The sequence below is a fragment of the Lepidochelys olivacea genome (genome assembly GCF_965140295.1).
Source record: "Lepidochelys olivacea isolate rLepOli2 genome assembly, chromosome: 7".
In the NCBI taxonomy this organism is placed as follows: Eukaryota; Metazoa; Chordata; order Testudines; family Cheloniidae; genus Lepidochelys; species Lepidochelys olivacea.
Window position 1 is genome coordinate 86383470 of NC_140417.1, and position 23124 is coordinate 86406593.

General features: G+C 40.1%; 1 protein-coding gene across 1 annotated transcript; it reads right to left on the minus strand.

Moving 5' to 3' along the window:
* Positions 1–165: 165 nt before the first annotated feature.
* Positions 166–20204, minus strand: TFAM (transcription factor A, mitochondrial). The gene is made up of 7 exons (XM_084634106.1): positions 20077–20204; positions 19374–19507; positions 16342–16412; positions 9792–9941; positions 6878–6973; positions 4602–4658; positions 166–1050 (listed from the first exon to the last, which is right to left on the minus strand). Exons 1-7 carry the CDS (start codon positions 20136–20138, stop codon positions 784–786), a joined length of 837 nt encoding a protein of 278 aa, XP_084490232.1. The 5' UTR covers positions 20139–20204; the 3' UTR covers positions 166–783.
* Positions 20205–23124: the final 2920 nt, after the last annotated feature.

Here is a 23124-nt window from a genome sequence, read left to right on the forward strand (position 1 = left end):
AAAGCACTGTTTTGTAACAGCTGATAACTTTTTAAAAGTGTATATTGCTTCCCTTGGAAACTACCCCAAAACTGAATGACAAAATGGTGTTTTGCAGATTTTTGAAGTAATGGCATAAAACTCAAGGGAAAATACTTTGTACGAAACTCACTGATTTTTTATTCTATGCAACTTAAATGTATGCATAGATGTGTGATACATAGGAAGTGGTATACAGATGAATATGGAAGTAATAAAACTAAATGTGTACATAATTCTGAAGTTTACATTTTTGAGAGAAGAACTGAAATTACCAAAAATACACACCTAGACATTTATTTCCAGCTAATGCATGCGCTGTTAACATTAGGGAGGGAACAGAACATACCTCTGTTGTAAATTCAAGCTTCACCTTCTAATTAGTTACAACATCTAGAAGGTAATATTGTAGATTATGGTTGCTTTCATTAAAATATTGTATAAGTTACAAAAACTAACACTTGTCTGCATTATTGTGGGCTCAAGAATGCTCTTCCCCATCACGATCAGTCAGTATGAAAAGTATTCACAGCTTGATTAATTTTGATTGTGTTTATACAGACTATGTTACACCTGCAGAAATAATTTCTCTGGATAATTCTGAGAGAGATTCAAATCCCTCTTACCCAATTTTTTCTTAAATATATCTTATATAAACAATCATTTTTTCCCCAAAAATTCAATGCACTTAGCACTAGCACTAACACTTACAAGCAGAATAAAGTCATGGCAATCAAGGAATTAAATATAAAACATTTACCAGCTTTATTCTTCAGAACTTGTTGTTTTTAATTTTGCCTTAACTTCTGGCGATGAAGACTCTTTAGTTCTTTGAATCTTTATAGTTTTAACTCTCTTTTTTGAAATAACCTTTTTTATGGTTTTCTTCTCTGTTGCAACTCTTGACTTTTTGAGTCTTCTGTTTTTGTAACGTATCAGATCTTCACGTCCAACATCAACCATTTGCTCCTCCCATGACTTCATTTCATTTTCATACCGAACCTTGTCATCTTCAGCAAGCTGTAGATATGTCTGAGAAATGATTTAAAATGTTTCAATATTTCTTTAAGTAAAATTCTGGCTGTTACTGGAAATGGAAATTCTGCCAAATCCCATGGCATTTTCCCCTTCCCAATGCTCCACAAGAATTTGAAGCATCTGTTTCTTAGAATCAAATTCACTCACACATGAAAGCAATAATAAGTTGCTGCATAGTAAGTTATTTATCTCTTTAAACAACATAAGAGTCTATTTCAAATTCCTCAGTAACCTCTACCTTCACTTTCCTAAGAGCTGTCATTTCTTCTGCTTCTTGAGACCTTCAGGCTCCCTACACCTTCAATTTTCCCTCCATCCTAGGGTCTTATGTTGAGGTAGAATATTCAGACAATTGCGTATTTAAAATTTGCAAATTTACTCTTCTGGAATGTTTTAAGCAATTTCAGCTAAACCAGATAAAGCATTAGCTGTATGCTCTAATAAACTCATGAGCAGTGAAACCATGTTGAGATTTCAGACTTAATACTTCAATGAAGAAACTGCCTTTTCAATTTTAAATGTTAGAAAAACTATTTGTATGGCCTGATGCTTTACCCAGACAGACAAGTCCCCATCTTGAGCTTACAATATAATATACTCTGTTTGCATGAAGTCTTCTTATGAGAGTACATGAGAAGCGTTTTACCTTTTTGCACAGACTCATTAGACCTCCAGATAAAATCTTTAACTCTCCCTTTTCCCCATTGCTAAGTAAATATTAGCTAAGAAATACTATGTTTAGGGACAGTTAAGGTTACAACAGGACAAATTCCATCCATCCAGAACTTGAGAAGAATGGAAATAAAAAGTTAAGTAGAAAGACTTGTGCATTTCTCTCCATTCAACTATTGATTTGATAATGTACTCCAATACTCCATAAGGCTTTTGTTTCCAACAAAAACCAAAAAGCAATACACGACCTCAACTTCAAATTTGCACTTTAACACAAAACCTTAACAATAAGATCATATTCTTTTATATCAGTTATGCCAACAGATCAGCACATCTGACTGTCACACTCCATGCATTTGGGAAATGATTCTGCCTTACCATTTCTGAGGTCATTAAGGTTTTGCATTGGAGTACAAGTTTGATGAAGCTGGGGTACATAAGGATTACAGCTGGAAAGAGAAACCAAACAGATATTTCTGCACAACCAATTTCAAACTCAATTCTCTCTCTAGAAAGGCGTATGAAATATAAAATAGCTGTGTGCTCCACCTACACATTCAAACAAACATTATTTGGACAGAGGAAATTCAGGACAAGGAATGCCAGGTTTAAAAGAAAGTCAAGATTAAGAAAGGCCAATTGGGTTTTTATTAGGGCTGTCAAGCGATTAAAAAAATTAATCACACTATTAAATAATAATAGAATACTATTTATTTATATATTTTTGGATGTTTTCTACATTTTCAAATATATTGATTTCAATTCCAAAACAGAATATAAAGGTGCCCGCTTTATATTTATTTTTGATTACAAATATTTGCACTGTAAAAAAACAAAAGAAATAGTATTTTTCAAATCACCTAATACAAGTACTGTAATGCAATCGCTTTATCATGAAAGTTGAATTTACAAACATAGAATTAGGTTAAAAACCTGCATTCAAAAATGAAACAAAGTCCATTCAGTCCTACTTTTTGTTCAGCCAATTGCTCAGACAAACAAGTTTGTTTACATTTGCAGGAGATGATGCTGCCCGCTTCTTGTTTACCATATCACCTGAAAGTGAGAACAGACCATTCGCATAGCATTTTTGTAACTGGCATTGCAAGATATTTACCTGCCAGATGCACTAAAGATTTATATGTCCCTTCATGCTTCAGCCACCATTCTTGGGGACGTGTCCACGCTGATGATGGGTTCTGCTCAATAACAATCCAAAACAGTATGGACTGACGCATGTTCATTTTCATTATTTGAGTCAGATGCCACCAGCAGAAGATTGATTTTCTTTTTTGGTGGTTCAGGTTCTGTAGTTTCTGCACTGAAGTGTTGCTCTTTTAAGACTTCTGAAAGCATGCTCCACATCCTGTCTCTCTCAGATTTTGGAAGGCACTTCAGATTCTTAAACCTTGGGTTGAGTGCCATAGCTCTTTTTAGAAATCTCTCACTGGTACCTTCTTTGTGTTTTGTGAAATCTGGAGTGAAAGCGTTCTTAAAATGAGCAACATGTCCTGGGTCATCATCTGAGACTGCTATAACATGAAATATATGTCAGAATGCGGGTAAAACAAAGCAAGGGACATAGAATTCTCCCCAAAGGAATTCAGTCACAATTAAAGCATTTTTTTGTTTTGTTTTTTTAAAACGAGCATCATCATCATGGAAGCATGTCCTCTGGATTGTTGGCTGAAGCATAAAGGGGCATATTAATATTTTGGCGTATCTGGCATGTAAATACGTTGCAATACCGGCTACAAAAGTGCCATGTGAATGGCCTGTTCTCACTTTCTGGTGACACTGTAAATAAGAAGAGGGCAGCATTATCTCCTGTAAATGTAAACAAACTTTTTTGTCACAGCAATTGGCTGAACAAGAAGTAGGAATGGGTGGACTTGTAGGCTCTGAAGTTTGACATTGTTTTATTATTGAGTGCAAATATGTAACAAAAAAAATCTAAATTTGTAAGTAGCACTTCCACAACAGAGATTGCACTACACTATTTGTATGAGGTGAACTGAAAAATACTTTATCATTTTCACAGTGCAAATATTTGTAATAAAAAATATACACTTCGATTTCAACTACAACACAGAATACAATATATGTTAAAATGCAGAAAAACAAAAAATTTAATAAATGTCAACTGGTATTCTATTGTTTAACAGTGCAATTAAAACTGATTAATCACAATTAATTTTTTAATTGTGATTAATTTTTTTTAGTTAATCGCGTGAGTTAACTGATTAATCAACAGCCCTAGTTTTTATACTGTTTTAATGTGGAATGCTTCAAATATTCTTAAACACAGATCTGGAGCATCATACCTCAGTGCACCGTTAAAGACAGCAAAAAAAAGACACATGAAGTAAGATGTTTCCCAGGCACATAACAGTGTTATTTTAAAATTTCTATTAAACACAGCAAAAGGACTCATTCCCCATAAGAACCAAATCCATTACTAGTTTGAAGTTTTTTTAAAAGATCTCATTTCATTTATGAAAGCAAGAAGTTAATTTGAAAAAAAATTTAACTGATTAAGCTTTTTCCTTCCATACTCAGGAATCAATATTCCTCCCCAATGGCACCCACCCATTCCACTGCTTAATGAAAGGTTATCAGTATTTTTTAAAAAGTGGTCACTGTTGTGTTAAGAATCAATATGAGACATTTCAGCTTGAAGTGTAATTGGTTTCAAGAATTTATAAAATAAATGAAAATAAAATCCTTTAGTTAAAGTGCATTTTTTACTATAATAAAAGGTTGGTGTAACTAGAATTTACAAGAGTGTCCCGGAGTCAGAATGACTAAACTGTCCTTCTGTAGTTGGATAACACTTAGCTGGACTGGAGCTTCACAAAAAGCTAGACACATACCTGCTTTTGAGAACTGGATAGATCTTGCCATTCTTCAAATAAATTCTTCATCTTTGCCTACAAAATACAAACTCTCTTAAACGCATGTAAAAAGGTTGGATCATGAGATTCTCAAGGGTATAGGCTAAAAGGGACTAAAGTCCTCCTAAAGCAAAATTAGTTGACAGCTAAATACCTTTGATTCCAGTAAAAACCACCATTCTTCCTGCTCTTAAAATGGAAAGTTGTGCACTGCTTGAGATGGAACAGTATGTGCCAGTACAGAATACCAGCACACACTGTAGTTCATGAATAAGCATCAACACGAAAATGACCAAAATCTCTGAAGTGCTCTCTGCACTTTACAAATTAGACACCTTGATAATTTCACTCGGTTTGTAAATATTATTTGAACTTTACAAATACTGTCGAAGTCTTCATGAAACAGGTAAACTGGGACTAGTAATTTTGACCTTTTTACAGATAGAGAAATAGAGGTGAATTGACTTGCTCATGGGCACCCAGAACGTCACAGAAAGGGGACTAGAGCCAGGGGGAGCAAACGTGGGAAGAAAGACAGAAGGGGTAAATATGAGGAAGCTAACTAGGAATACAATTGGTTATGGGGGAAAGTAAGGATAGAAGATGAAGGTGTTTGCTGAATTGGAAGATGGGTAGATGTTAGAAAACAGATGGAAAATTGAGGGTACAAGGAAGGTAAGCAGAGAGCAAGAAGAGGAGACTAAACAAGGTGGAATGAAGACACCACTCATAAGTGATAGTCTGACTTTTTGGGAGGTGGATACTTCCCCATCGCTAAAAGTCTGCTCCAATACAAAAGTGAAACAAAAACCAATTAACTAAGAAGTTCAAGCATGAATGAGCAGACTTATGGGTAGTCTGCCGAGGGGATCATCTATATATTTCTGTTGTTGTCCATCTAGTTAGTTTTTAAGTGAGGTGAAACTTGGGGGTATGCAAAACAAATCAGACTCCTGAAAGGGATACAGTAGTCTGGAAAGATTGAGAGCCACTGACCTATACCTTCATGAGACATACAGTTTACATTTACTATTCCTGATCATCTTAGTTCTAGGGAATAAGCTGGTTGATTATATGAATGGACCACCTCAAAGAGAAATGCCTTGCATCACTTGCTGACCCCTCCCTCCATATAATCAAATGTAATTGCAGGATATCAAAGAGTTCCTTCCACTCTGCTGGGAAATTAGTGGCCTTGATATTAAGCATGGTTAAACATAGTTTTCTATCCAGTCAGATCAACTTTAATCATGATCTGAATCTATTTTAATTAGGTGTGCATTTGTAGACCCTACTGGTGTGCTTTCAGGTAGTGCTGTTTGAAACAGTACTATGTTAAAGTGTACTAGGGAACCTTTATGGCACACTAGCAGGGTCTACATAGACCAATCAACACATTAGCATGCTTTAGAAATTGCACACAGTAGAACGCATTATCCCACTGTATAGACAAGTGCTGATTTGGTTAAACTGGAGCACCCTTCTGTATGGCTTATTTATAGTTTAAATCAATTTGGAATAGGCTGAAGCTAATCCAAAATAAGCCACACTTAAACCAAAGTCATCATGTCCACACAAGGGTTTTTACTGATTTACTCCAATCCGTTTAATTTCACACCTGAATTTAAATTGGTGCAAATTTCTTGTGCAGACAAGGTCTTCATTAAAGTGATGCAACCTTGTGTTTAGACCTAAGAAAGAGGCAGGGAAAGATGCAATTATCCAGTTACTGAATAAGAGGGAGTAAGGACATGGCTACACTGGAAACTTCAAAATGCTGTCGCGGGAACACTCCCGCAGCAGCACTTTGAAGAAGCTCTCTCAGCACATCCACCTCCACGAGGGGATTAGCTTGGAGCCTGTCTACACTACCGCTTTAAAGCGCTCAGACTTGCTGTGCTCAGGGGGGTGATTTTTCACACCCATGAGCCAGCAAGTTAGAGTGCTATAAAATGTAAGTGTAGACAAGCCCTAAGTCTTCAGAGTGTATACAGTACTGCAAGACTTTCTGATGTATTAAGTCTATGCATCCATTGAGTGGCTCAGTTTGGATAGCAAGCAATTAACAGCAAGTGTTCAACCATGCCCTAAAAATTCCAACTTCTGCCTAGCAAAGGAAGATCCAGAAATACTGAACTATTTGAATTGTTACCTATAAGAGAAGCTAGAACACATTTTCTGAATGTAACAAATTTTGGAAGATGGTCATTTTAACAATGAAGAAATCTAAAATTAACCAATTTTGTCTTGTTTACCTGAACTGAAACTCCCTTAGCTTCTTGGAAGTGTTCAGACATAAAAATGTTAAAGCCAGTACGAGGTCTTTTAGGCTTTCCAAGCACTGTTAATTCCTAAAAAAATTGTAAGAAAGTAGAAGTTATTTTTCTGTGAATGAGTGAACCCATTGAATATATTTGTTTCAATTCATTTTAGCAAAGCTGATTATATCATTAGCTTTTTATTGGCCATTTTACACTTACTAAAAAAAAAAAAAGAAGCATTTTACAAAAAGATCAATTTCTTATGCAAAATTGCATTGCACTGGGGACAAGAGAGCGTTAAGGTTTACCCTAACACCAAACTAGTCTTCATTTGTGAACCACTCATACTTTAACCCAGATTGAGACAATAAGATAGATTTGAGCCCACTGGAGGAAGGGATCATGACTAGCTACATGAACCAAAGTGTGGAGGGCTGCACTAAACATCTCAGTTTCTTCTGAGGGTCATTTTTATTTGGCTATCAGTGGACTCCTTGAACAAAAATGAGTGGTTAATTTATTAGTAAGGCTGCCACATTTCTCTTCAGCAGGTTAACAATTTGCCTTTGATATTAAACAGCATACAATTTCTGGTCTTGCCTGGGAACCTCTATTTGTTGGATTGCTCCAGTTGTGATCTTATGATATTTTCAAGCATTGATTAGAGGAAGATAGACAGCTCTTTCTTTAGGACAATGGAGAAGTTGTTTGGTAGTTTCACCTTACTCCTGATCATGATTTTCCTGCACTCATTGGACAGGCTCTGGACTCATACTGAGAGGTGACTACATTGCAAAGCATTACACCAAAACAGACTGCTTTAAAGAGCTTTTCCTGTTTCTTCCATTACCTGTAGTTTTAAATCCAAAAGTGCCCCTTCTTCAGGGGAAGATGAAGGTGACACATGGCACCCTGTATTCTTCATAGTAATATTATTATATTATATGATTATAGCATAATTATGATGTATTTTATGCAAGATAAGTCATGTGAGGTGTCATTGGAAAAGTTAGGATTTGCTGAATAGGATTATCCTATTTGTAGGCATGTATCATTTTTGTATCTGAAGTTATGAATATTGACTGTGTATCTGTATTTCAAATGTAGCTACACCTGGGTGATGCCCACTAGACAAGATGCTTTCAGTCTAGATAGGTCATTGGGAAGGGCATATTCAGGGCAACGAGCCATTAGGGAAAAAAAAATAGGCCTTCAGAGAAGCTTATCTCCCACCTGGTGAGCCTTCCTGAGGACACTCCTAACAGCCTGTAAGTAATGGCTGCTATGACTCTACAAGGACATGTGACCAGGTCACAGGATTCTGGATTCCATCTTGGGATGTCAGTATTTTTCCACAAACTGGTCTGGGAACCAAGTTTTGAAACAAAGGGTTCCCGCCATATGCTAAAGCTATACATGGCAGGGAGTAACATCATCTGTGGTTCTTCACTCCCCACACAAGAAGACTCCTGGAAACACCTGAGGATCAAAGACTGAACTGGGAGAAGTGCTAGACTAAAGGGATTTCTAGCCTGTGTATGAAACAGCTGGGGATTCCAAGCTGTAAAGCAAGTGCATCTTGCCCCTTAAGAATCTGCAGCCTGCTTGTATCATCTCTTAGGGTGAGAATCTGCTAATTCATAACCTATCTAGTATATTAAGCTTAGTGTGCGTTTTTTGTTTATTTGCTAGGCAATCTGCTTTGATCTGTTTGCTATCCCTTATAATCACTTAAAAATTTAATAACCTAATAAATCTAAACCATTTGTAGTTAATAAAAACTTGTTTTTATTTTAATCTAAACCAGTGAGCTTTCACTGGAGTGCTTAGGGAATATCTCTACTTATGGTAACCAAGCATGCACTGTTCTCTTCATATTGAGGGAGAGGCGGATCAGATATTAAACCCATATACTGGCCAGAATTGACCAGGGCAGGATGGTACTGCTCTGGGGTCCCAGGCTGGGAAGCTGATGGTTAGAGAGCCTGTGTGTAACTGCAGCTGGGTGTGTCCCTTACCTGTATAAATGCTGGTGAAAGTGTAGGCTGGAGGGCTATGCAGCTTGTCACAGCAGTGCAGTGAGAGAGGGAGCCCAGACTGGTGGGTTTGGGGGCTCAGTGGTACTCAAGTTCCAGGTGGCACCCCAGGGTGAACCCATCACAGAAGGAGTGGAAGGAGAATATTTACATTTCTTAATTCTGGATTTCTTATTCTGATACAAAGGACACGTGAAGTGCCAAGCTTACTACCCCTATCTAGTATAGGTGTTGGTGGCTACAATGGTTTTGGGGAGACTTAATCAACTGGATGACATCCTGGAGCTGCCAAATTCAGGGGCTGGTGGACTGAATGTTCATGGAAAGCTATTTCCAGGACACCTCCGGTGTTGCTGATTCCTCCTGACAGGCCTCCTCCAGGACACCATCCATATGAGAAATAACTGGAGCAGAGCACTTGCTACCTAGTCACTGTTACTTGTTCTTTTTGCTGGAATTATCTGCCATCTTTACCCTTGGCAGAGGGGAGACTGTTCCAGGCGGTGGCAAATCAGGATTAATACGTGGCTTCGCAGCATCTGCAACCAAATATTGCAGGACTGTGCTGATTCTCATGCACCAGAAGGTGAAACTGGCTGGTCTACTTTCATGGTCTCAGTTAAGTGAAATGGAAAAAAGTATAACATAGTGAGAAGCAAATTAAATAAAGTAATCAATTAATAAACCCAACTATTATGGGAACATCAGTAATGATTTAAGTACGATTTTTAACCTGACAGCATTCCTTTAAAACATTATTTCTAGCCTTGCATTGTAATCATGATCCATGTCTAATAACCATTTGAAACAACCAGATTAATACATTTAAGTTACCTTAAAAGTGAAAATGAAATCACATTTTGAGTACTTACCCTCTTTTTCCTCATTGCTTTTCTTTTTGCCCGTTTTTGTCTCCTTTCTTCTTTCAAAGCTACTATCTGGGCTGGACTTAACTGTGCTTTGTATATGGCCAGCTCTTCTTTGTATGCTTGCCTCTCTACCTTTGCAGCTGCTTCATATGTCTATAAGCACAAAAACCATGAAAACAACCAAAGAAAGCAAACATAACTGACCATTTCAGCTAAACATTCTACTTTTAAAACAGTGACTCTCAACCTCTCCAGACAACTGTACCCCTTTCAGGAGTCTTATTTGTTTTGCGTAACCCCAAATTTCACCTCACTTAAAAACTACTTGCTTACAAAATCAGACATAAAAATACAAGTGACCCAGCATACTATTATTGAAAAATTGCTTACTTTCTCATTTTTACCATATAATTATAAAATTAATCAACTGGAATATAAATACTGTACTTACATTTCAGTGTATAGAGCAGTATAAACAAGTCATTGTCTATGAAATTTTAGTTTGTACTGACTTCATTAATGCTTTTTATGTAGTCTGTTATACAAAAACGCAAATATCTAGATGAACTTATATATCCCCTGGAAGACCTCTGCATACCCCCAAGAATATGAGTACCTCTGGTTGAGAACCACTGCTTTAAAACATTCTAAAGATCAAACAGCCTTCCAAACCATGCAGGCTATAGCAGGATACAGCTGTTGGCCTGCCATGCAGTAAACAGAATCATCAGGCTTCACAGAGTCCCTAGAAATAATCAGTGCAGCAGAGATGCACATCATCTCTAGCAAAGAAGAGTTCTTGTAACATGAGCCCTCACCTCCCATGTGTAACAGCCCCATATCTTTGTCCTGCCCCTCCTTTTCCAGGGGGGACATAATCCATGGGAGTTAGTCTTCAGGATGAAGTAACCTCATGATCTACACAAGAGTAATTCGATATAACTAATCTTTAGACCCTCTGCCATGCATGTATCCTATGCATTCACAGCAACTGTATCAATGGTACATACCATTTACACCATCATTTGGATTGAAAATCTAACTAATGTGTTAACTATCATTATGTCATATTCCATTACTTAAGTGCTAATGCAGCAACTACACCAGTGATGGGCCTCCTAATATCTCTGAATGCTCCTGACTGGCCTTCAGAGACAGGTGTAACAACTCAGAGCACACTAGCTCTGTCACTTGTCAAGCTGGCTGCATGCAAGCTCAAGAACAGCTGAGGAGTTACTCTCCTGATTTCCCCTAAATACCATCCTATTCCCTCCTCTCACATCCCAATTTCAGTATCAAAAGGATACCAAAGTAATGAAAAATTAAAGATTTCACTGAAGTTGTTTGTGAGGATTTCAGTAGTATGCGCAGCAATACAATCTTCCCGCTAATAATGACCACTTCCCCATTCTCCTGGAGAGGGTGAGAAATTTAACTAGCAGCATCCCCCAGAAGTACATACTTTCAATCAACCTTCAAGCCTGGCGCAGTCGTGTGAGCAATCTATTTTAGGCCAGTTCGTGTTCTGACATTATAGCTTCTCATGGCACAAATACAAACAAATTAGATGTTTGGTAAGTGATGTAACAACTATTACAGCAGCAGCATCTGGAAAAGTCAAGTGCATCTATTCACCATCAAGATGGTAACAGCCTAGCACACTGTGCTTTTGAGCTCCACAGGGGCAGGACAAGGAGGTGGAGAAACCCCAGTAGTAAAGATGTAGGTTAAACTGCCCATGACCACAAGGTATCCTATTGTAACAAAGAAGGATCATATGGTTGTTCTGAGGGCCACGGAGGAGCTGATCAGGAGAGACTAGAGGATGTAGATCTGAGTTGACTACCTGACAAGAAAAGCATCGATCCAAAATATAGTCCTACATCATCTGTTGCTCCTGTTCCTTAGAAAGGTTGTGTCTAATATATTGCCTAAGAGGCAAACTATTTCAGAAAAGAGGCAGCTTGACTTTAGCTGGCTTTCTTATGTGGTTTTGAGACAAAATTGTGAAGTAAGCTGTCTTGACAGTCAATGTGGCCAGGGCCCTGCCTTCACGCCTAATTGTTGGAAGAGCAATGCCAGCCAGGACTGGGAAGTTGGAGGCTGGAGCTATCAGGGTCACACCGGTGATGATTTGAAGAGCAAAGCTGATCGTTGAGACCAGTGTGACATACTGATGACTGGAGCCCCATGCTGCCGCACAGTATTTGGCAGGTGCAATAATTAGCACCTTGTGAGCACTAGCGCCCTATGAGCTGCTAGCAAGCCTGTGGAGGAGTGCAAATTTCAACTGAATTTTAGTGTGTCTTCTCAATGTTGTCAAAAGAACACAGAGAACAGTTTAGCTGTAACCCCAAATAAGTAGGGTATGGTAAAAAAAAAAAAAAAAAAATCAGCTGATTGTTCAGAAAGGCCTGCGGCTATTGATGAGATAACCAGTAGACAAGATGGAAATGAGATGACGCTGTCTTTATTGTGTTTAGTTTAAGTCACCACTTTGAAAAATACTTGACCAGATGTCAAGGTCAGATGACAGGCAGGACTCCAGTTCCTCAGAGCTCCTTTCTGGCTATTGCCAAGCAGATGTCATCAGCATATGTGAACTTCGTTGCCGAGGTGGGCGGCTGGTCAGCTGTATATATACACTAAGAACATCAGCACAAGTACAGATTTCTGGGGAAGTCTTGTTTATACAATATGGGCCAGTTGATGAAAGGCAAAACCAACCTATGGGACAAGTGTTTCAAGCCCACATATCTCAACTGAAGCTCTTTAGATTCCTGGAATGATTTCAACAGGGAAAAAAAAAATCAGCCATTTGGACAGCTTTTGTAAAACCTAGGGGAAGGTTAAATCTTCCCCTGTGAGTTGCTGTCATAGCATTCTTCTGTAGTAGGGAATTATTTGGCATCAAGTAAGTACTTCAACCTTCCAAGGGCAAATAGCATCCCTAGTGCAAGACGCAAAGACCGCTAGTGCCTCTGTGCTGAGAGCTCTGACATTAGAGGTCTGAGTTAGGACACATTAACCTCTGCGCAAAAGCTCTCCAACCATCACAAGAGTTCCTATATCTGCTGCTGCACAGCAAAGGGAACGCCTTGAAGTCAAGATTGCGGGCTTTGAGAAGGACCAAGAATGATTGACCCAGATTAACAAGGACATCACCATCTCCTTTCCACTTCAATCACATGAGAGTAAAGCAAAAATCTAAACAGGTCTTGACAGAGACCTTCATGGAGCCAGGGTTTCAAAAGAGGTATATCAAGAGGTTATTGGCCCTCTCCTGGCACCTCCAGACTCAGCCTCTCATAAAGATGCTCTGCCTTATCCAATGAGCAGAAGTTCATTACAAAAGTGGAGTACAGAGGTCCAAGAGCACTGAGAAGCTCATGCTCAGTGAAGTCATTGGTTTTGCTTGTGGTGGTGGCATAGAGTGCTTTGGTGGTGAAGCTGCCCTGGTGGGCTTACTGGGGTGGAAGGAAGTTTGCAATTTGCTGAGAGAAGGACAGAACCAAAGAAAATAAACACCACACTGCAAAACAGGTGCATTTGGTGCAGGAATAACAAGGCAGCCTTAACTGTGGCACTGAAACACGAACTCAAGCACTCATGCTCTTAGAACAGCGTTTCTCAAATACAGCCACCAGGGGCTTTTCTTGTGGCCAGTCTCCAGGGCTGTGATGGTAGGGGGTAGGGGAGAGAGTGGCAAAGTAGTTGTCCCTCCTTGTTTCTCTTGGATGCACTGCCTTGGTGTTGGTTGCAGGGCTGCCAGCAGGGGTTGGCCACTGCTGCCCTCCAGAGACACCTGGGGCATAACGCTGGAGGAGCAGGCAGACAGTGAGTTCCCCACCTTCCCCGGGGCAGTGGGGCTCAGACTTTGGGCTTCAGCTCTGGGGAGGCAAGGCAGCAGGCTCTGGCAGCGGGGCTTCGGGCTCCATCCCAGAGCTCCAGCTATGTGGCAGCAGGCCCCAGGTTCCAGTTGCACAGATTCAGGCTCCATCCCCCGTCCCTGGGGCTTTGGGATCTGGACACAAGGCTTCAGGCTCCAGCCCCCCGCTTCCTCCCCCAGCCATCCACACACCCCATTGTCTCTGACTCCCACTGCCTCCCCAACACCCCTCCTCCCTGCCAATCCAGGGCTTAATTTGTCCCAAGGCTTGCCAGGGCTGAGTAAGTCTGCCGTGAAAAGTGATACTTGTATGTTTGTTATCATCATTTTTCACAGCAGACTTACTAGCTATCAAAAATAAATTACAATGATTTGGACACGTATATGTGCATATTTATTTGTTTTTCCTAAAGCTAATCAAGTATTTTAGGGAAAAAAAATATGAGAGTAACCACCAGCAAGAGTTGGTGGCCGCACTCTGAGGCCACCAAAAAATGTGTCCTGAGAACCCATCTTAGAACACTGCTAGCACCACAGCAAGGATGGAATGGCCAAGATGACAAGTGCTGGAGTGCCAAAGTAGTGCAGAGTACCAGAAGCGACTTGCACTCAAGAGCCAAAGCAGGTGTCAAAGTGCTGAGTCACCAAAGTACCCAAAGCAAAGGCCTCAAAAATATAGTTAACAGAGCGGATTTGACAGGAAAGCAGAGAGGAAACCTGAAGATAAATACCTAATATGTTACTGGAAACTAGGGCAATGGACAGTCAGGTGCTGCCTCCAAAAGGGAGTTCCTTTGATAACTGTAGTCAAGAAGGAACTGGCTTGGAATGTTCCAAGGGCAGCATTTATATTCTGCAGTGGGTAGCAACTGCACTAGGGACCTAGCTCATACTCTACCTCTCTACTGCTGCCCTCAAGGATCAAAGGGAGAGGTAACGGACAAGTTTCCCAGTCTTGCACTGAGAAGTTAAGACCTACAACTGAAAAATCTCACACAGATAGTACCTTTAGAGAAATTATTTTCAACAGATTAGAGCCTAAACTCCAGGATAATAATCTCATCAGGAGGAAAGACTGTACTACGTGATCTCTTACAAAATGTGAGTCATTTACCATAACAGCACAAAGACAGGAGACCAAGAGAAACAGGAAACATACAGGTTAGTATAATCATGTGGGACCCCTCTGAATAGCTATTTTCTATAATGCAACAAGATTAGATGCTATATTTGAGCAACAAGATTTATGCAGTTTATTTCACTTGTATATTACAAAGCACATAGATTTAATACTATTACAATTAAAATCAAAATTAGAATCCTTGTAATAGTTCCCCCCCGAAATACAACCAATAGAAATCTAAACATCTTAAATACTTCAGCTTGCTTCTTCCATGAACACGCAAGGGAAAAAAAAGTGCATTAACAGCAGGCCCCAAAAGTTAAAGCCAGGTTTCTTGTGGAAGAGGAAAAAAAAAAAAAAAAGAGTTCCAGATCTGAAGTCCCTTTCTTAGAAAATGCCCTACCACAAGCCCACTTCCACACCTCTAGATATCACACAGTGACAGACAAATTTAAAGTTAATCAGATTCCAAACCATTTAGAATTTTATATCTTAAAATCAACACCTTGGACTCCAACCCGAAACAAAATGGCAGTTAATGAAGATCACAGAGCACCGGTGTTATGCATTCCTGGTATGAAATATTAATATGTACTAACACATTCAATACTAACTTAAGTTATGGATGGTAGGAAGATGTAGACATATAGAGAGGACAATAGTCTAGCCTAAAGGTGACAGATATGAATAACTGTAGCAAATTATTCATCTGGGAAAAAAAACACTGTTGCACTTGTCTCATCTGGCCAATATAGAACGGAGTGTTTCAGACCACAATTGCCACCTGAGCATCCATGAGCCATCCAGGATCTATAAAAATCCCTAAATTGTAAATCTACACTACAAACAGCACCATGTACCCTTAGGGGTGTCACTACAGCCTTTGCCAATCCTTCCAACTGTTTAATAACCTACAAGTACTATTTCGGTTTTCTCTGGATTGAACCTCAGCCAGCTCTCATGGAGATACCAAGTAATATGTCCCAATAGGATCAGATGAGGAAAAAAACCAGAGCTTTTTCTCAACACACTGAAAAACACAATGGCACGTATTTCCTTCCTAACCATCACAAAAACTACATATATTAATTGATCAAAGGGGAGTAAAACAGAACCTTGTAGAATCCCATGACACTTCTCTCAGGGAAGATGAGCAACTGTCCAAAGTACTATCCTCTGGGAATTCTCATTATGAAAGAAGTTAAGACATTTGCTAAGGACTGCAAATCAGTCAACACCACTTTATGATCAGGTGTTTAAGGCAACAGTTCAAAAAGAATCAGTACACACTTTATTCTTGTTCATCGTTAGTAGGAGAGATCAATTTCTGCAATACCATATGCCCCATATCCAGGTCTAAAACCGGAGTGATGGGGTGGTCCCAAAAATCTGAGAACTCCAGAATACTATAAATTACCATGCTACAAACTTTTCAACAAATTTTCCTTCGATAAGACACACCAAACCCAGCCAACATAAAGATAAGACTCAATATGCAACTGAAAGAGCATAAAACAAAAGAAAAAAAAAATCAAGCTTACTTGTTTCTCTGACACTGGTAACTCTTTCCAAGCATATGCAATTTTTTTTGCTATCTCCAAAATGCTCACATCTGTGAAACAAAAGAAAATTTTAACTTTTTTGTTTACAAGGAAGAGAGTAAGAAAATTGAACTTGTTTTAATGTTTAAAATGTTCTTCGTTTTCCCCAGGAAAGAATTTGCTACTCGTATTTTTCTGCCACAGACATTCTTTTTCCATAAAATCTGTCTTAACATGCCAGTACGAGAAACTGAACACCAGGTGAATAAAATAGCTTTTCTTTTATTCCTAACAGAAAGATTAAATGTCACTATTTCAGAAACAGGAATTTTTTTGTGTGTGACCTATACAGAAATTTTTAGAAGTTGGGCTTATGTTTCTTTTTTCTTCATTACACTGCATACTGAAAGAGTTTTTTGTTTGTTTTTTTAAAGTTTAAAGTTTCTCCTTGCTTTTGTTTTGGTTTCTTACTTAGAAATAACAGGATAGTCAAGTCTCAACTTCCCTCGTTTTGCCAGAGGATCTGCTGAAATACACCAGGTACAGGTTCAGCTTCACACCTTAACTGAATGAGAAGTGGTGTTGAATCTTCAAATGGCAGGTACTTCATTTAAAATGTCAATCATTGAAGTGTTAACCAATCCCCAATTTCCCACAAACAACGGTTTAGAGAATTAGCCTAAAATGCCCTTCCCTTCTCAATTAGCTTTCACTCCTTACTTCTGTAATATCATCATGTCATGAATCCTTCAATCAGAAAGTTTTTCAGGTCAAACAAGACTTGACCTTGTAAAATAGAAGCAGTTAAAATTTTTGTTGACAAAAATCTTTTAAGGCTTTCTTTAAACATCTTAGTGAGAGAAAGGGCACAGGCTCAATTCCTCCCCGCCAACACACTTTTGCAGGTCACCTTTCCAAAAATGCCAGTTCCGCTTTTCCACTATTGACATGACTGAACCTAAGCATTCAGTAACTAATTCAGGCTCAAAAAGTATAGGCAGACAAGACAGAGCTAAAATACATGGGTCAGCCTCTCCTTTCACACTCCACTCAACAATGCCACATTTTGCCATGGATTATTAGCTTTTCGGAGAAAAGAAGGATAACTTTATCAAGATGAGGAAGACTACTACTTTATCAGGTCTACAAAAAACTTTTTGTGCCCATGGGATGGAATATACCAATTTGCAGACAAAGGCTTTGTCTACACTACCAAGTTTTGTCGACAAAACTTATGTTGACACCCAAAGGTCGACAAAACAAAATCACAAAAGGGTGTTCACGCTTGCTTCCTCTGTCGACAGATCACGTCCACATTGTCGGCACCATCATCGACAGCGTGGGTATGTATCCCACAGTGCAGTGTTGTGGGAAGGCAGAGCTGATCGCTGCGCACCTTGGGAGGATTCCCTCCATGTTCTCCCACAGCTTCCTCAGCTGCCGGGAGTGGCATCATGAGTAGCTCTGTGAGCTCTCTGTGCTGAGGAATGTCAAAGCAGGGGCTGCTGTGTTCCTAGTGCAGGGCAGAACAGGAGCATTCCAATGATATGCTCTTTGTTCCCCAAAGGGAGCAGCACACTCAGAGGTCATATACTTGGCCCTGCAGTTTTGAAAGGGGAGGGGCGCATGGTGCTATTTGTAGCATAGATTTACAATTTAAGGATTTTTATAGATTCTGGATGGCTCATGGATGCTCAGGCAGCAATTGTTGCATCTGGCCAATATAGAAGAGTGTTTCAGACCACAAGTACAACAGTGGTTTTTTCCCAGATAAATAATATGCTACAGTTATTCATATCTGTCACCTTTAGGCTAGACTATTGTCCTTTCGCTACATCTTCCTACCATCTATAACTTAAGTTAGCATTAAATGTGTTAGCACATCTTAATATTTCATACCAGGAATGCATAATGCTCTGTGATCTGCATTAACTGCCGTTTAGTTTCAGGGTGGTGCCCAAAGTGGTTTTTGGCCACAAAACTTGGTAGTGTAGACAAAGCCTACGTCACAGAAAGGGATCATGCACTGGGATCTGGGTAGGTAACTGAACGAGAACTTCAAGCATATTTTTATAGGAGAACTTTCTGATTACAACCTCTCTACAGCCAAATGACTTAAGAATTCTCAACTGTTTATAATTTAAAGTGAGTTACCTCAAAACTTGTCCAAGATAATCAAACCATAATTTAGTTTCAGTACTTTAAAATAATAATTCTATATACAGTAATCCTCAATTAGACCAAGTTTCCCCATTCTCAAATGATTTTTTCCATATCAGAACATCATTCAATTTTGCAGCTCTCACTGGCTACGAATAGGAATGAAAGCCTGATCTGGTGCTCATTAACACATGCATACTTTAGGACAACTAAAAATATTCAAGGGAAAGACACCCACTCTTAAAAATATTTGCTCTTTCCCAATTTAGGTCATGGACAGACCCACCATTTTCAAAGCCCAGCAAATTACTAGATAAAGCATCAGGATAAAAGCTTGTACTGGGCATTGGTACATAATCAAAAGTTACCTTTTTAGTATCCATGAAAATAAATATTCACATGCAATGAGAGAATGCTAATCATTACAACGCAAATATTTAATCGGGTTCTTTTTTGAAGTTCTCATTTTAAGTACCCTATCAATATAACAAATATTTATTCTACTCTGAATGAATTAAAATTCAAAGTTTTTTTAGAGCTAATATAAAGTATGGGCAGTATGTGTATCTAACATCCAATCCTGATATTTAATTTTACTGGATTTTATCACTTTAATATGTTCTTTTAAAGTTAATAAAGTTTAGTTATTCATATAATATTTAGTTTGACTCAAATACTCGTCTAATTTTTTAGCCAAAGAAAACTGAAAAAAGTGCATACACATCTGAAATAAAACTGGGTTCAATAAACAGAACTGCCAACACATTTTAACTAATTCATACTAAAATAAAATTATTTTATTTACGTTGCTAATCAGTTTATGAAAAAAAATAAGTTATTCTAATACCAAATTTCTTTAGAGAGTTCCTTACCTGGATTTTGTTCCCTAAAAATGGGCTGCTGATCTTTTACAAAACGAAAGTAGGCTGTTAAGGGTCGCTTTGGAGGATTATCGGAACTGATCTGTTTTGAAAACCACTTCTCCACTGAGTATGTAGTGCTGCATCTTTAACACACACAAAGTTATCAGATATTAAAAATACATCAATATGTAAACTTAGCTGTAAATTACACTTCAAAATAACGTGACCATTAGTTTACAATCCAAAAGTAAACAGTATGACCAGACTCCAGAATAAGCCCATAACTAACATTTACAGCCCATCATGTTCCTAGCCAAAAGGCACAGGAGCTCCCCCAGAAACAACTCCGCATTTGTAACCAGGCTTGGGTCAGCCACTTCCATCACCCCCACCCAAGGACACGCTCCCTCCTAGGAGTAAAGAGGGCCACAGGGCAGAACGGGAGAAGGGAAGGATGCGCGGAGGGTGCCCGAAGGGGTGCGGCGGCCAGGGAGGGGACGATGCGCGGAGGGTGCCCGAAGGGTCCGGCGGCGCGGGACGGAGACAGGGACGCTGCGCGGGGGGCACCCAGGGGTGCTGCCGATAGGGGGAAGACGGAGCGAGGGGACGAGACGAGCGCGGCTGGGGCGGGATGCAGACAGATGCGCTGGGAGGACCAAATGCGGCCGGCTCACTCCAAAGTTTCGCCACTAGCCCCGGGCGGCGCCTTCACCTGAGAATGTGCCGGAGGCTGGGAAAAGCGGCCAGAGCCCGACCCAGCAGCGCGACCGCCATAGCACAGGCGGACAAAAACAGGACGCGGCTCCCCTCAGAGCCGCGCGCGCTGCTGACGCGGTGCAATGTGGGAAGAAGCAGGCCCCGCCTCTTTGATGGAACAGGGCCTCAAGACAGCTAGTCCCCAAAGCGCATGCTCCGAACCGTCCCCCGGCTGGCGGGGGGAGAGGAGGAGGACGCCGCGTGCAAAGGGCTGGGGGGGGGGTGAGCTGGGAGTTCGGCGCGCCCCTTCCTGTAGTGGCTTCCGGGGGGACCCAGTAGCGGCTGGGTCCCTCCCCCGCGAGGCTCGGGCTCAGGCCAGCCCCTCAAGCCCAGCTGGCCCCGTTTAGGTGTTATCTGAGCTGTTCAGTGCCCTATGACGGATCTCGAGCCGGCCCCTCCCCCAAAGATTTGCGAGCTAGAGGAGAAACAGAGGCGGACAAGTGCTTTACGGAGCCTTTTCCAATGATGTGTGGGCACTGTGCAGCCTTCCAATGCGCCTGCCGTCGCCCACACCGCGCCCTTTCTTTGACTCGGTTAGCTCAGATTGGAATTGCGCAGGAATAGCTCACGGCTCACATACCAGTTTTTAGGCAGCTATCCCCGCTGAAATCAATATATTCTGCCTTTAAAAAAAAAAGTCGATCCAATACAGGTATTTGAAGAAACTCACGCGGGTGATCGTTGCATTCCCTCACTTGAAGCCTTTTTATATGCTGTCAGTAAGCATGCATTAAAGTTACGATTTTTCTCTAAAGATAGTGTCTGTACAGGATTCTCACACTTGAGTTTTAGCCTCTTCGTGGGAGACTGGCAGAGCCTCCCTAGTGTTACTCAGAGACAAGGTGGGTTAATTTATTGGATCAATTTACTTCTGTGACAAGCTCTCAAGCCACACAGCTCTTCTTCATTTGTGGCTTGAAAGCTTGTCGCCCTCTCTCTCACACACACACACACAAGTTGGTCCATTGTAAGATATTACCTCACCCACCATGTCGCTTTAATATCCTATGGGATTGTCACACAGCTATAACTACATTGCATATACAGCTTTGTTTAGGGCAGGAGTAGCTGCAAAGAGTGCAAATCAGACAAGCCTCTATTGGCTGTCATGTGCTATCTGCAGGAGAGTATATGTGCTGTCCTTGACCTTTCAATTTCTTCTTTACTGTAATGAAATAGCTTTCAGGACAAGCCTGCACCTCAGGAGCCACTGTTTCACCTCTTTAGCAGATCCTAACCAACTTTTCTGGGGGATTCTTTTCTTACTAATAGCTTTGTCTTCTAGTCAGTTTCAGTGTGATTTTATAGATTTTTGACACCATTGTATCATTACTTCAGTGTCCACTGTAGTGGGAGATAGCACTAGTCTTTAGGGCTAAGCACTGTTTTTGGTACTCTAGGGCTGTTCTTTCTTTTGACACACTGATATGTTTTTTCTTTATTTTGGTGCCTCTTTTTGGTCAGTGCCACAATGGCACCAGGCTGTTTCTGCTTGTTGGTACAGTTGTGTGACAACATTGTCCTTAGTACTCTGACATGGAAGTTGTTAGGCAGTTTATTACCCAGAATCTAGTTCAATTAGTGCCTGTCTCAAAGCCCAGGGGCTTCTTTTGTCTATTGGTCCAGAAATACCAGTACCGTTTTTCCTACTTTAATGTCCAAAAGGGAAAGGAGACCACTTAGTGTCTTAAAACACCTTGTCATATTTTTAACATTGAAACCACCCAGCAGAGGCACCTGTGTTGCAAGATAAATGGTCCTGATAAAGTTGATGAAGGGTCGTTTAGGACTACTCAACTCAAGTGAAGTTTTTTTTTCCACATGTGGAAAGTCATTTCTGGTGGCAGCCACTCTTGCTCACACAGCTGACTGATCCACCTTATACTAGATTTTATAATAATAATTGTATTGTGATTCTACTGAGATTCCTCACCATGCGTTCAACCTTAGACTATTATTGTAGCAACATTTTCCTCATGCTATACAGGTTTCTCTGTGATAGGCAGGTGCATCACTGTGACAGACCCATCCAATTTTGTTTCTTTTGACACTAATGTATCAGGCAATATTTTTACTAGGACAATCACAGCTAAATGGATGTCTGATTGCACTGCTGCAGTCTGAAACCAGAAGGCTATGTCAAAACTTACTTATTTTGAGACACAACCATTACATAACAGTTCATCTCAGCTGTTTCCCTAGAAAACCATCTGCCAATCTACTAAGTGGTCCTCTTTCATTAAAAAAATGCTTTAAAATAGCCCCCCCGTAGGAGTATCTGGGCACTTTTTTAATTTATCCTCTCAACACAGCTGGCACGTAGGGAAGAAATATTCCCATTTAAGAGATGGGCAACTGAGGCACAGAGGCTAAACCCAGGTCCTCAGCAATACATGTTTAACTTCCAATGATTTTGATGGTAGTTAGGTACCTAAATACCTTTGAGGATCTGGTCCCAAGTCTCTCTGTGCTTCAATTCCCCATCTGTCAAGTGGGCCTAAATGATTTACCTAAGGTCACCTATGAAGTTTAGGCCCAAGCAAGGAATGGAACTCAGGGTTCCTAAGATTCAGACCAGTGCCCTTCCCACTGGCCCTCCTTGCTTGGATTTCACCCTCAGAGGTAGGACTTTTCAACTCCGCTTTAGAGCTCAATTCCAGAGTAAAAAGCCAAACGCACCCATCACTTTTGTTTTCTTTCAGTGTGTCCCTTATTTAAAAAAAAAAAAATCGGTCAAGACTTCAATGTTGCGTTTGATATTGCTGTTGTGTTAACAGTACAAAGAGGAATAAGTTGATACAAATATAGAACAAGCTCCCTTTTTCCACTAGTAGTAGCTTCACTCTTTTGCAACATCCCCTCCACTTCTTGTGTGAGTGAGAATCTTGCTGATGGTATTTTTAGAGAAGAGTATTTAGCCTACAGTAATTCTTCTCTAATTATGCTGTTTTGCACCTTATCTTTTTTCATTCCATAGAGAATTCTCTTGCCCTTTTCTCCTCTG

Excerpts from the sequence above, each read along its gene's own strand:
- TFAM (XM_084634106.1), bottom strand. The coding sequence starts at position 20,138 with ATGGCGGTCGCGCTGCTGGGTCGGGCTCTGGCCGCTTTTCCCAGCCTC. Across the intron at positions 16,413-19,373 it reads TTTTAGGGAACAAAATCCAG|ATGTGAGCATTTTGGAGATA; the intron begins GTAAGGAACTCT and ends TTTGTTTCACAG. Across the intron at positions 9,942-16,341 it reads TACCAGTGTCAGAGAAACAA|ACATATGAAGCAGCTGCAAA; the intron begins GTAAGCTTGATT and ends TTGTGCTTATAG.